Source organism: Leuciscus leuciscus (genome assembly GCF_965113295.1).
Source record: "Leuciscus leuciscus genome assembly, chromosome: 10".
Classification (NCBI taxonomy): Eukaryota; Metazoa; Chordata; class Actinopteri; order Cypriniformes; family Leuciscidae; genus Leuciscus; species Leuciscus leuciscus.
The window spans coordinates 13,474,499-13,488,602 of NC_138734.1; the positions used below are offsets into that span (position 1 = coordinate 13,474,499).

General features: G+C 40.9%; 1 protein-coding gene and 1 long non-coding RNA gene across 4 annotated transcripts in view; both read left to right on the plus strand.

Moving 5' to 3' along the window:
- kiaa1549lb (KIAA1549-like b) overlaps positions 1 to 14,104 on the plus strand; it is a 181,105-nt gene that overhangs the window by 26,423 nt on the left and 140,578 nt on the right. For all 3 annotated transcript variants that reach the window (XM_082182860.1, XM_082182861.1, XM_082182859.1), the window contains exon 2: positions 13,745 to 14,086. In XM_082182860.1, coding sequence (XP_082038986.1) covers positions 13,745 to 14,086 — 342 coding nt within the window. The remainder of the gene's footprint in view (positions 1 to 13,744; positions 14,087 to 14,104) is intronic.
- LOC309508713 lies at positions 4,540 to 5,471 on the plus strand. Its single transcript, XR_014209686.1, has 2 exons — positions 4,540 to 4,973; positions 5,334 to 5,471. It is a non-coding gene; the product is annotated as an uncharacterized lncRNA (long non-coding RNA).

Here is a 14,104-nt window from a genome sequence, read left to right on the forward strand (position 1 = left end):
CGATGACGACGTCTATGCGACACACCGAAGCAGTTTGTTTATATCTATGGATCCAACATGGCAGCAGACGCAAAGTTACCTTTCGATGCAGCCTTAGATAGTGTTCTAAGTAGTTTAGTCTTCTTCAGCCATCGTCTTCTTCCTCGTCGAATTTCTGTCGCTCTACATACGTCATCTGGTATAATTGAAACGATTGGCTATGAGCTACGTACAGGCGCATTTGATAGACATTCGTAGTGCCCAATAAACGGCTCCGGGCATTTGCAAACCATGCCTCAAATACGAGAAAATGAACATGTGGTTCCCAGACCACGTCTCAATGAGAAAGAGGTCTGACGTTAGCCAGGCTAGTTTGGAACTATTTTCGCTGCTGAAACAGAACAAAAACAGTCATTGCGTCTAAAATGTAAGTGACTTAATTTTAACTATTTATTTATTGAACTGTTATGAAATCAGTCTCGGTTTCAATCATGATGGCATTCAGGAAAACAGCACTCTGGTCGTGTGTAGCCTACGCTATATATTGTTTCTTAACTATAATATGTTATAGGCCTAAATAACTGCGCGAGCCTCAACAGCGCAACTTTGTTACTGTCAGTACATTAGGTAGGTCTATATTATTATCAACTATAGGCTATTAATCGCCACTTACATTAAAGGAAATAAAACAGAATCATCCTCATGTTTTCGGTGATTCCCTAGTTATTTTTTATTTTATATTTTAAAAACAATAATCAGGGCATTTGTCCGGTTGGGCAAGTAGTACAATTCTCTCTCACTTTTCCTTTCAAAAGAAGAAAAAAACACACGTGTCCCGGACAGCGCTATTGTCGAGCCCTGATATGTTTTCCTTGATTGGCTTCTCCTGAAGAGAATTATGTTGTTGAAAACTAAAGTAAAAGAGTGACACACATTCATTGCGTTTTACTGTGATGAGAGTTCTGTGTCTTTATTAAACTCAATGCATTATCACATTACAATGATGTCATCGACCCTCGATTAATTGGAATGGAATGTTTTTATTACTTGGCCGCGGATTATCCACGATCCGTGCAGCACTATACGGTTTGAGAATGGACACAAGCGGTAACCGCAACAGAACCGTCACGGTGGAAAAAGTGTATGACCATGTGACTGTCTGTCCGAGTTTTGTCGAGAGCCGGAGGCGGCACGAAATTTGACGGAGGCAGCCGCCTCGTAATTCTCTATGCAGGAAAAACCCTGGCACATAACGGGCACAATACCGGTATAAACATGAATATCTATTGGTAAAATATGCGTCACATTACTAAACTTACGTTATAGTTTTAAATACCTCTGTTTTGACAGTCCACACTGCAATGCGAAAACGGCATTTTTGAATTTATCCACTTTGGAGAGCGTTTTCAAAAAGTCCTCAGTGTGGACGGAAGGCCAAAACAGAAAAAAAAAAAGCGTTTTCAAACGATAACGTATTAGTGTGGACAAGGCCTTAGTGGGCAGACAGAACAGGTCTAACTGGAGGAGAAAACAGTTCAAGTTTCAATGCTTCTGTAACGTGTATATTCTGTTATATTCAGTTTGAGTCGTGCTTTGTTTCTGTTACCTGCCTGCCTGCCTGAATTCTCATTAATCTCCTAGATTGTCCCTCTGTTCAGCTGTTTCCTAATTAGTTCCTTCTGTTTGTTCCATGTATTTAAACCCTGAGTTCTCCTTAGTTCTTTGTCTGTTCTTGTTTGTGATAATTTGGTTGTATCTCTCTATTTTCTCCTGAGCTTTTGTCAATAAAGACTGTTTATTTGATTCTATACACAATCAACCCGTCACTGAAGAACAGACCTAAACAGTTCAATTTTGCAGCATTTTCTTCCCCCTTTCTTTGTTGTTTTTTTTCTTTTCTTTTTTTTTTCTCCATGAACCTGCCTGCTATACATCTTCTGTGTCTGGAGCAGGGAGACCGTTCACTGGAAAACCACACCTGGGACTTCATCCATCTAACATGCCAACTGCACTACCTGGTCCGCTGGAAGGCATGCCTTAGACCGCTTGCTCAGGCTGGTGTGGTAAAAGAAACAGTCTAAAACATGCCTTCCAGTGGACAGTCCAAAGGCGGATTTCATTGCTTTTGTGGATTCGGTGCTGGTGAACAGCAATTCAGCATTCACCGTCGGCCCCGCTGAAGATGACAACTTAACCAGCCCCACTCCTGCACATCCAGAGACCAGCCAACCACACCCCGCAAGCTGCACGGGACATTCACCAGATCCCACCGCAGACTGTGGAGATCGGCCTGCCGAGATGGACGAGCCCGAGCCCGCAAAGGGGAAGGAAAAGGACATCGCCCCGGAGCCTGAGCCGCATGGAAAGTCTGACCAGGTGCGTGAGCCTGCAACACCGTGCGTCTTTGAAGGAAGAGTTTGTGGCGTTCAAAGGCTTGGAGGGAAGCCCCGCCCACAACCCTGCCGCTATTCATGGATTTCATCAGGTCCCTTTCCACAGGTGTATTAATCAAGCACAATGCAGTCTGCATTCATAATCTAGGTGCTTGATTTTATACACCTGTGGAAAGGGACCTGATGAAACCCATGAATATGGCCTCTGGAAATTATATGGATGAACTATTGGAGGTGGTTGAGGAGGTAAATTCCCTGGTTCTCCTACCCCCGCTGGTCCCGCCCAGCCCTGAATTTCCTGGTACCCCTCTGGTTCTGCCCAGCCTCTCTCTCCCACCTCCTCTGACAGTCAGCTCCACAGCTCCGCCCAGTAAGGAGGTTCCCCTGGCTCTGCTTCAAGCCTACGAGCCCATCACTTCACATGCGGCCTGTTGGCTCCCCCTTGGCTCCTCCCTCCCTGAGTTCTCCTTAGTTCTTTGTCCGTTCTCTTTTGTGATAGTTTGGTTGTAACTCCGTGTGTTCTCCAGAGCTTTTGTTATTCAGTTTATTTGATTCACCTTCGTCATGCAATTCATATACACAACCAACCTGCAAAGGCCCATTCATTGCACAATTTGGACATTTTTGATACGTAATGACTTCACAAGCAGATAGAATGGGAGTGCAATGATTTGGACTACAATATACATTTCGTATAATGTATATAAAAATAAAAATAAATCTATTATTTATGTTATATTACTATTTATGTTTATGAGTGAATGTGTTTCTCCTACGTCCAGTTAAACTTTATTTAGATTAGATTAGATTAGATTCAACTTTATTGTCATTACACAAGTACAGGTACAAGGCAACGAAATGCAGTTTAGGTCTAACCAGAAGTGCAATAGCAGCAAGTGCAGGATATACAGTGGTTCCATAAGTGCAGGACATGGATATGTACTGAATAAATATAGAGTTAAATACTATTATAAACAGAATTTTACAGATAGATTTGTCCTATGAATATAATATACAGATAACTATTACTGTGAACAGAATTTACAGCTAGATATGTACTGAATATAATATACAGATGGCTATTACTATAAACAGAGTTTTTACAGATAGATATGTACAGTGAACATAATATACAGATGGTTATTACTATAAACAGAGTATACAGGTGAATATGTACTATGAATATATATCACTGATTCTTGAGAGTCAGGACAAAACACTTTTTAAAAAACTTTAAAAAAAAATACACACTATATCAATTAGAGTTATATGTTTCTGCAGAGAAAGGTCTTAGCTATTTAACCATGTAAAGGAACAGGTTCTAAATAAAGTTTCCCTTCAGAACTGGATTTGTGTCAACTCCGTCAGACACACTAAAAAGTATACAATTTTAATTCTTCAAATCCAACAAGAATCTAAAGTTCTGAAGTATATTGTAATAGTGTTTAGTTACTCTGATATGTAAAAAAAATACAATATATAAACTTAAGTTGTGATTTCACACTATTCTGAAAACTCAGATTTCTAAATATTTGCATTTTCAAACTTTGATTTTAATTTCAATATTGTAAAAACAAATTCCTTAAATAAATAAAACATAAGAGGATGTAGATCAGATGGTCCTTTATTACAAAAACAACATAAACTGAAGGAAGAATATTTTTTCCCCCCAAAAAATTAACAAAAACATACAAACATCCAACGCTGTTGACGAAGATCTGACGGTGTTGACGAAAAACTGACGGTGTTGACGGAAAAACTGACAGTGTTGACGGAAAAACTGACGGTGTTGACGGAAAATGTTTGAATGTTTTACCTCAGATTTGTGAAGTGTTCACCTGTTTGTCATGATATGTTCTGACAATAAAGAGTAGTTTAAAACCACAATTAACGCTCTGTTTTCTACAACTTTCACTTAGGAGCAAAAATCTTCCTTTAAACTTGAAAGACATTTATCGTGATAATTATCGATATCGACTGATATAAAAAAAAAGATCGTGATAATTTTTTTTGGTCATATCGCCCAGCCCTACACTGGCTTCTCATTTTTCTATCTCTGTCTCTACATATATAAATATATATATTAAAGTGCTGGCAAAGTTACACGTTACATAATAATAAGTAGACCACTGCCTGCCCATTATCTACAAGTCAGATACGAATGGTTAAATAATGTAATGCATGCTATGTATGTGCATTTATGTGTAAATAAAACCCTGAAATAACAGTTTAACCCTTCACTATATTCACAAATAATATTATATTCGCACATTAAGAGGTTATTGGTGGATTTGTCAACTCCGTCAGCTTACAGGTCAACTCCGTCAGACATAGAACCTGACGGAGTTGACGTCTGACGGAGTTGACGTAAGGGCATGTATTTTCCTGCCAAAACATGTATTGTACACTGCAGCTAGGTAGTTTATCCTCAGTTGCTAGATGTCCCAATATCCTCACTAAAATGCTTAAATTCAATCCACTATGGTTTAAAAAAAAGTATCTTAACAGAAAGATGGTATTGACATGGTGCAGCTGTGACCATAGGAATATTGACATTGTTTGTCTAAAATATAAAAAAATGTAAAATGTACCAGAGCATGTGTGGTAGTGCTGCATTCACCACAGGCAGGGAGATGAAAAGGGGTCCTCAGGGATATAGCTGACCATGCTATTTCCTGATTTAAAGAGCTTTATGAAAAAATCTGACGGAGTTGACAGAAACTGAGGACACAACTTTAATAGGCAGATTTTTATAGAAAATATTGTTTGATGTTCACTCCATGCATTGTTTTTTATATTTATACCCCTTATTTTTTATTTGATATATATGTTTTCATAATTGTAGAGCTTTTTAAAAGTTTTTTGGGATGGTTAATATTGTGACCTCTTGCTGAGGACAAGTGCAATAACATGGACCTTCTAACCACAGACCATACATTTAAACAAATTTTCCCCAAAAAGATAAAAAGGGTTATTCTAAAAATCAGATAGGTATATAGAATTCCTTTAGATTTAACTTTGTAAGTATGTCAATCATGATGAATTTCTTAATTTTTGCTATAAATTAGACTTTTCTATGTGGGACATGTTTTGTCCCGACTCTCAAGAATCAGTGATATACAGATGGCTGTTACTATAAACAGAATGTGAGCATAATATATAGATGGCTATTACTATAAACAGAGTTTTACAGATAGATATATGTAAAAGTTAGGCTAAGATGAGCAGTATAACAATGGAATTAAAGTAGTGCAAATAAAGTTTGGACAGAAGCTATCCAAGTAAAAGTGCAGTGGAAAGTAATTGCATATTACAGTTAAAGTACGGTATTGCAAATGTATATGTAAACAATGGTACTGTAAATAACAGTCGGCAGTGCAAATTGAGCATATTCCAGTCAAGGTAGTAGGTAAGTAGTGCAAGATGCATATGTAAACAGTTGTTACTATAGTAACAGTCAGCAGTGCAAATGAACATTATAGTATTACAAATAACAAAATGGAGGCAGGTGTGAGGAGGGAGAGGAGAGTCAGTCAGTATATGAGGGGAGTGGGATCAATGAGGGTTAGAGTTTAATAAAGAGACAGCTCTGGGGAAAAAACTGTTCTTTAGTCTGCTGGTCCTGGTCCGGAGGCACCTGAAACGCCTGCCGGAGGGCAGGAGAGAAAACAGTCTGTGGGCTGGGTGAGAGGAGTCCTTAAGGATGCTGCAAGCTCGATACAGACAGCGTTTCCTCTGGATGTGCTCGATGGCAGGTAGTGGAGTCCCAGTGATGCGCTGGGCGGTTTTCACCACCCGCTGCAGTGCCTTGCGCTCTGCAACAGAACAGCTCCCATACCACACTGTAGCACAGTTGGTCAGGATGCTTTCTATTGCACAGCGATAGAAGTTCACCCGGATAGTCGAGGAAAGCTGATTCTTCCTCAGTCTCCTCAGGAAGAAAAGGCGCTGGTGAGCCTTCTTGACCAGGCTGGAGGTGTTGGTTGTCCAGGACATGTCCGCCGAGATGTGGGTCCCCAGGAACTTGAAACTGGAGACACGCTCAACAGCCATTCCATTGATGTGGATGGTGTCGTGTGTGTCTCTTGACACTTTCCTGAAGTCCACGATGAGCTCCTTCGTTTTGGTGGTGTTGAGGAGCTGGTTATTTTCAGTGCACCATGTGGCCAGGTGCTTGATCTCCTCCCTATAGGCAGTCTCATCGCTGTTGCTGATGAGACCAATCACCGTAGTGTCGTCCGCAAACTTGACGATGGAATTAGATCCGTACACAGGCTTGCAGTCGGAGGTGAAGAGGGAGTAGAGAAACGGGCTTAGCACACAGCCCTGTGGTACACCAGTGTTGAGTGTGATGGACGTGGAGCAGTTGGAGCCTGATCGAACATTCTGGGGTCTGTTGGTCAAAAAGTCCAAAATCCAGTTGCACATGGAGGTGTTAATGCCCAGGTCTCCAAGTTTGGCTATTAACTTAGTTGGGATGACAGTGTTGAATGCTGAGCTGAAGTCAACAAACAGCATGCGTGCATAAGTGTTCTTATTGTCCAGATGTGTGAGCACAGAGTGCAGTGCCATGGAAACTGCATCCTCTGTGCTCCTATTGCTACGGTAGGCAAACTGGTGTGAATCCAATGTGGATGGTAGAGAGTCTTTTAGGTGTGCCAGGACCAGCCGCTCAAAGCACTTCATTACGATGGGTGTGAGTGCTACAGGGCGGTAGTCGTTAAGGCACTTCGGGCTGGAGTGTTTTGGCACACACGATTTTGGCACTGGCACAATGGAAGTGCATTTAAAGCATGTTGGTACAGCTGCTAAGGGGCAGTCATGGCCTGGTGGTTAGGGCGTTGAACTGGTAACCCGAAGGTTGCTGGTTCGATTGCAGAACCGGTGGGAAATGACTGAGGTGCCCTTGAGCAAGGCACCTAACCCCTAATCGCTCCCCGGGCGCCACACAAAGGCTGCCCGCTGCTCTGGGTGTGTGCATCCACGTTTGCAGTGTGTGTGTGTTAACTACTCACTACTCTGCTCCTAATGTGTGTGCATTAACTTGGATGGGTTAAATGCAGAGGTCAAATTCCAAGTATGGGTTACCATACTTGGCCGTCACGTGTCACTTTCACTTTTTTTTTCACTTTGGGCAAGAGACAGGTTGAAAATGTCTGTAAAAACCCCAGCGAGCTGCTCCGCACATGCCCTGAGTACGCGTCCAGGGATGTTGTCTGGTCCAGCAGCCTTGTGCGCGCTGATCCTGCTCAGTGCATTGCAGACATCTGTGGAGGAGAGTGTGATCGGCGGGTGGTCAGCTGAGGATTTGAGCTTGGTGGCAGTTTCTCTGTTGTCTCTTTCAAAGCGAGCATAAAAGTAATTTAGCTCGTTCAGGAAGTTGACATCAGTGGCTGCGGGGGTGGAGTGAGTGGGTTTGTAGTCACTGATGGCCTGAATGCCCTGCCACATGCGCCGAGGGTCAGCGTTGGAAAAGTGTCCCTCTATCTTAAGCTTGTAGCAGTGCTTGGCCTCTTTGATGCCCCTTTTCAGATTTGCTCTGGATGTCAAGTCAAGTCAAGTCAAGTTTATTTGTATAGCGCTTTTCACAATACAGATTGTATCAAAGCAGCTTCACAGTATTACATTTAAATAATACAACAAAGTTTATTTCAAGAGGAATTTATTGATTGATAAAATTAAATTAAATATCCCCAAAATATCCCCAACTGAGCAAGCCAAAGGCAACAGTGGCAAGGAACCGAAAAACTCCATCAAGTGACCTAATGGTGTCCTAAAACTCCATCAGGTGACCTAATGGAGAAAAAAAACCTTGGGAGAACCCAGGCTCAGTCGGGGGCCAGTTCTCCTCTGGCATTTATGAGCTAGAGGCCGGATTGTAGTTTGAACTGTGGGATTATATGAATGCCTGGCTGAAGAGATGCGACTTTAATCTAGTTTTAAACTGGGAGAGCGAGTCTGAGCAACGAGCAGTATCAGGAAGACTATTCCAGAGTTTTGGAGCCAAATGTGAAAATGCTCTCCCTCCTTTGGTGGTTCTGAATATCCTAGGTATGACCAAAAGCCTTGAATTTAGTGATCTTAAAGAGCGCGATGGATTATAGGGCGATAGAAGATCCGTTAAATAGACTGGAGCTAAGCCGTTTAGGGCTTTATAAGTCAGTAGCAATACCTTGTAATTAATACGGAACTTTATAGGTAACCAATGCAGTGATGATAAAATCGGTGTTATATGATCATATTTTCTTGATCTCGTAAGAACTCTAGCGGCGGCATTTTGGACTAACTGTAGCTTGTTTATTGAGGATGCAGGACAACCAGCTAATAAGGCATTACAGTAATCCAGTCTCGAGGTCATGAATGCATGAACTAACTTTTCTGCATCAGAAACTGATAGCATATTACGTAGCTTAGCAATGTTTCTAAGGTGGAAAAAGGCTGTTTTTGTAACATATGAAATATGATTTTCAAAAGACAGGTTGCAATCGAGTATAACACCCAGGTCTTTTACTGTAGCGGATAAAGTAACAGGACATCCTATGATGTTAAAGTTGTATTGTGCGAGGTTTTGTGGGCGGTTTTTTGAACCGATAAGTATTACCTCTGTCTTGTCTGGATTTAATCAAAGAAAATTACGCGTCATCCAATCTTTTATATCTTTAACACACTCTGTCAATTTGGAAAATTTAGTGTTTTCATCCGGCCTTGATGAAATATATATTTGAGTGTCATCAGCATAACAATGGAAACTAATTCCATGTTTCCTTATAATATTTCCAAGTGGCATCATATATATTGAAAATAACAGAGGGCCTAACACAGATCCCTGCGGCACTCCATAGTTTACTGGAGTTATGATCGATTTTTCTCCATTTAAATAGACAAAATGGCAGCTTAGTGCTTGTCCTTGAACACCAGTATAATTTTGTAGTCGATCTAAGAGTATTGTGTGATCTATAGTATCGAACGCAGCACTAAGATCAAGTAAAACTAGTATTGAGATACAGCCTTGGTCAGAAGCTAAAAGTAAATCATTTGTGATTTTAACGAGCGCAGTTTCAGTGCTATGATGCGGTCTGAATCCAGACTGAAACTTTCTGGATGAAACTTTTCTGGATGTGCTATAGGCTTGTGCATCTCCTGATCTGAAGGCAGTATTGCGTGCAGGGCCTGAAGTTAACTTTTTTGACCACCAGCCACTGTGGCAGGTGGATTTAAAAATTCACCTGCCACAGTAACTTTTTACCAGCCAGTTTTTTTTTTTTTTTTTCATAAAGGTGAAAAATAGAAATCACACAAACATTGTTCTTTAACTTGTAAGAATACACATTTAAGTGCTGCATCTTTTTATTCATTGATTTGCTGTGTCACAGACATAGTCATATGTCATATTCACTGACTGCTGCTAATCTGAGTCCACAAAAAAGGAGCAGATGCACTCCTCTTCCTCCACTGCTGCCGCATCTTCATGAGGTCTGGTCTCCTTGACATGTCCCCACCCCCACCAGAACTGGGGCCCCCCACACCCAAGACAAAAATGGTTTGGCCACTGATCAAAATTTGATATTGTCATTTAATTTGAAGTTCAGTACGCTCAAAATGTCCGGTCAGCACAAGTCCGGTGCTCAGAAGAGGAAAGAAAAGAGAAGAAGAAAATAGAGGTTTTCTAAAAAAAAAAAAAAGCGGTGACGGTGAAGCTGGAACTAGTAAAGTCAACGTAAAGCAAGGTAAGAAACAGCGCAGCAAACGCTTACGAGCATTGTCAGGAGTTTTCCTGCATTTACATTTTTTGGGCGGCCGAAGATTTTTGTCCCGCCAAAGCCGTCTCGATTTTTGTCCCGCCAAAGCCGTCTCGATTTTTGTCCCGCCAAAGCCTTATTTGATCGGTAAGTGATGTAGAATAGAATGACTGCTGCGCCTGACAGGGCGACAACGAGCAGAGAGAGCCCCGGCCGCGCGCGCGCACTCTCACGTCTTCAAACAACACGTCGAGCGCTGTCTTGCGCTCTCTCACTCGCGCATATTCATCAAAGTCAATTGAACCGTTAAGCAGAACTAAATTAATATTAATATTACTGGTAAAGTTACCGGGTACCGGACATTTTTTCACTGGTTCCCAACTCAACATACACACGCACACACATCTGTGTAACTGTCATTGTACCATAACCAACGTCAGCTTTGCTTTATCTCATCTCATCCCATCTCACCAACAGTTTAATACTGTTACTCGCACATCCAAAACATCGTATTTTACGTTGCGGACTTAAAAAATAAATAAATAAAAAAACAGACGCAAAAAAACCCAACAACTAATGAATCACTCAATTCTCATTGGCTACCCGCCAATGTGGCAGGTAGATTGACAGTTTTACCCGCCAATTGCAAAATTCACCCGCATTTGGCGCGTGGTCGGGTGTTAATTTCAGGCCCTGATTGCGTGTCTTCAATAGGAGTCGCACTTCCCCGTTCATCCATGGCTTCTGATTTGGGTATGTGGTGATCTGCTTCTGGGTTGTAACACTGTCAATGGTGGTATTAATATAATCCAGTACAGAGGAGGTGTAGCAGTCAATGTCCGTGTGAGAGCCACTGGTGGCTTGAGAAGCAAACATACTCCAGTCTGTGTGTAGAAACCTTTCCTGGAGTGAGAAATCTGCCCCCGCAGGCCACACCTTGATGGTCTTCACTGATGGCTTCACGCGATTGATGAGAGGTGCATATTTGGGGGTGAGGTACAAAGAAAGGTGATCTGACTGTCCTAGGTGGGGGAGGGGTGTCGCGACGTAAGCTCCAGCCATGTTTGTGTAAACATGGTCTAAGGTTTTGTTTCCTCTGGAAACAGGAAACAGGAAACATGCTGGTGAAATTTCGGTAGCACTGACTTTAAGTTTGAATGATTAAAATCACCCGCAACAATAAACAATAAACGCAGCTTCCGGGTGAACGGTCTGTTGTTTACTGATGGCTGCGTGAAGTTCTTTCATAGCAAGCTTGGCATCAGCATCCAGGGGAATATAGGCTGCAGTTATAATAGTGGAAGTGAACTCCCGCGGTAGATAAAACGGTCTACATTTAACCATGAGAAACTCAAGGTTAGCTGAACAATGTCTCCCAACAATAGTATAGTTTGTGCACCAAGCTTTGTTAATGTAAATGCACAATCCACCACCTCTGGTCTTACCGGAGCCATCTAATGTTCTATTCGCCCGGAATGTATGGCGTTCCGCTAGCTCAATAGCGTTGTCCGGTATTCCGCTGTTTAACCATGTTTCCGTGAAAATTAGGACATTACAGTTCAAAAGTCTCTTGCTGTATGTGATGTTGAGTCGAATCTCCTCCATTTTGTTCAACAGCGACCGTACATTGGCAAGGAAAATGCTGGGTAAAGAGAGCCGGTGTGGTGTTAGCTTTAGCTTAGCTCTTAGTCCTCCGCGCTTCCCCCGCCTTTGTTTACGATCTCGACGCTGCCTGCGAGCACTTCCGCCAGGCCGGGCAGAGTGCATAGCCTCGGGTGTTCTGGCGATCTCAGGAAGGAGTCGAAGGTTGTCCATAAAACTGTCGGAAATTCGCAAACCAATATCCAAAAGCTCACATCGGGTATACGATGTTAAGGCACGACTGTTCTGCATGAACAGACCCGAAATGAGCAAGAAAAATACCGCAAAATTGCAGAATCTGGAGAGACCGCGAGCCTCGCGATGTACTCGCGCCGCCATCTTGGTTCTTTTCTAGGGATTTAGGGATTGTAACTTAAAAAGCAATAGATTTTTGTTTTGTTTTTAACGTAATAGTTATATTTTATCCCTTTTTATGCTCATAATTTATAGCACATATCTACGTGGACACATTCACTATGTTTTCATTGCCTTCAATTTGCACATTGTTTGGAGCACAACATTGGGCAGGATGAGGAGTGACATATTTTATAATAAAATACAGAAAATAGAATTTGGTGTGCATTATGAAAAGAAAATTGAACATTTATCCTGCTTCGTAGAAAATACAGAGACATAGGCTCTGAATCACCATTCAGCCTAAAAACACAGAGATGTTATACATGTTATATCACAACTCTTATTGGACTTGCATGTTATTGTGTTTATTAACTAATCAATGCTGCAATTTTACGGAATTTCTGTCAGTAATTTCTGCCATTATTGCATGCTACAGAGGAACATGTCAATTCAGAATGGAGTATGAAGCAGTTCATTTTGCTAGAGTCATGTATTCATAAATAACTACTTTACTCTGTCTGAAGAATATGTAGGGCTTGCATTTTCCTGTGAAAATTATACTGGCCTCAAGATATTGAGCATATCAGAGCGACGGGTGGAACTGGTAAAGTAATTGTGGATCGGTGCCAGCAAAAATCCTTTGAAGAGTCTCTGTTCAGTCACCATATAAATTAGAATTTTATATCAGCTTTACATCTTGTAGCATCTACTCTATGGTGACACATATACTCTACCCAATGTTTCATATTCTGACCAAAATTAGGTTTCATTATTATTTATCTAAAGCTAATGTATAGGTGTTAAAATATTGACACAAAATATTGCTAATAACTATACAAACTAGCTACATATGTTAGCTATATGTCAACTGGTAAGTTTGTAGGTTTATTACATTTTAATTGTGCTTGTGTAAATGCTATAAATACTTTGTATTAGCATTCTCTGCAATGATATTGACTGTAGTTTGTAGTCTTGCGGTACATAGACAGATACGTTTGGACGCAAGTTTTGGCCGTGCCTATCCGTTTGAAGACAGGAAGAGTGTTAGAGAAACATGTTTTTGAAAAAAGTGATTATTTTTTTAATTTTGTGATTAGTGATCCGTAAATTCTCTTTAATTAATTAATTAATTAAATTAATGCATTTTGCATGCATACATTTTTAATGTTTTGGTTAAATTCAACATGCTGGTATAACTGCTAATATAACTCTTGATATGTAAAATCACAAATATATTGACTATCATACATTTTTCCAAACTAATGGTAGCTGAGAAACTTCTGTATAAATTATGACTGATTAACATTTTATTTATATTTTTTTATGATGGAATTTTGGGCAATGTACAATTTCTAGCCTCATGTTACACCACTTAGATCTTTATATGAGACTGTAAAGCTTCGAGGATCAGCATATTTATTGGTGTATTGAAAAGTCTTTTGTTTTGTAAAAAGTTTGTTGAGAGCTGTAATTTCGAGTGCCTTAATCTCACCAAGGAAACTCTTTCTGTAGAGAGAAAATGAAAATTACAGCATGGAAAAGTTTTCCTCAAAATGAACAAACTGTGATATGTGTAAATAGGAGGATTGAACTGCCTTGGGATACATTTATATAATTCTCTTTTTCTCTTTTCAGATGATTTGAGTCGTGAAGCCTCTGGATCATTTCTGGATGTGGCCACTTCACCCTCCTCAACCCATTTGTTGAGTGGCTTCCTTATGACAGACAGGAATCCTGCCTCCATAATCCAATCAGATTCAACAGGCTTGTCAAAGGGAACCAGAGAACAACCAGCATTTTCCTCCATACTTGCATTACTTGCCAGCACAGCCCAAAAGCCTCCCGAATACCCATTGAAAATTGTTGTGCGTGACAACAAAACACACCAATGGCTTTCAAACGGGTCTTTGGAGAGAGTGGAGTCTTCATTCACTCCTCCATTTTCTGTGCTGGTCAACAATCAATCCTCCAGCTCAGGTTTGTTTCTCTGCATGC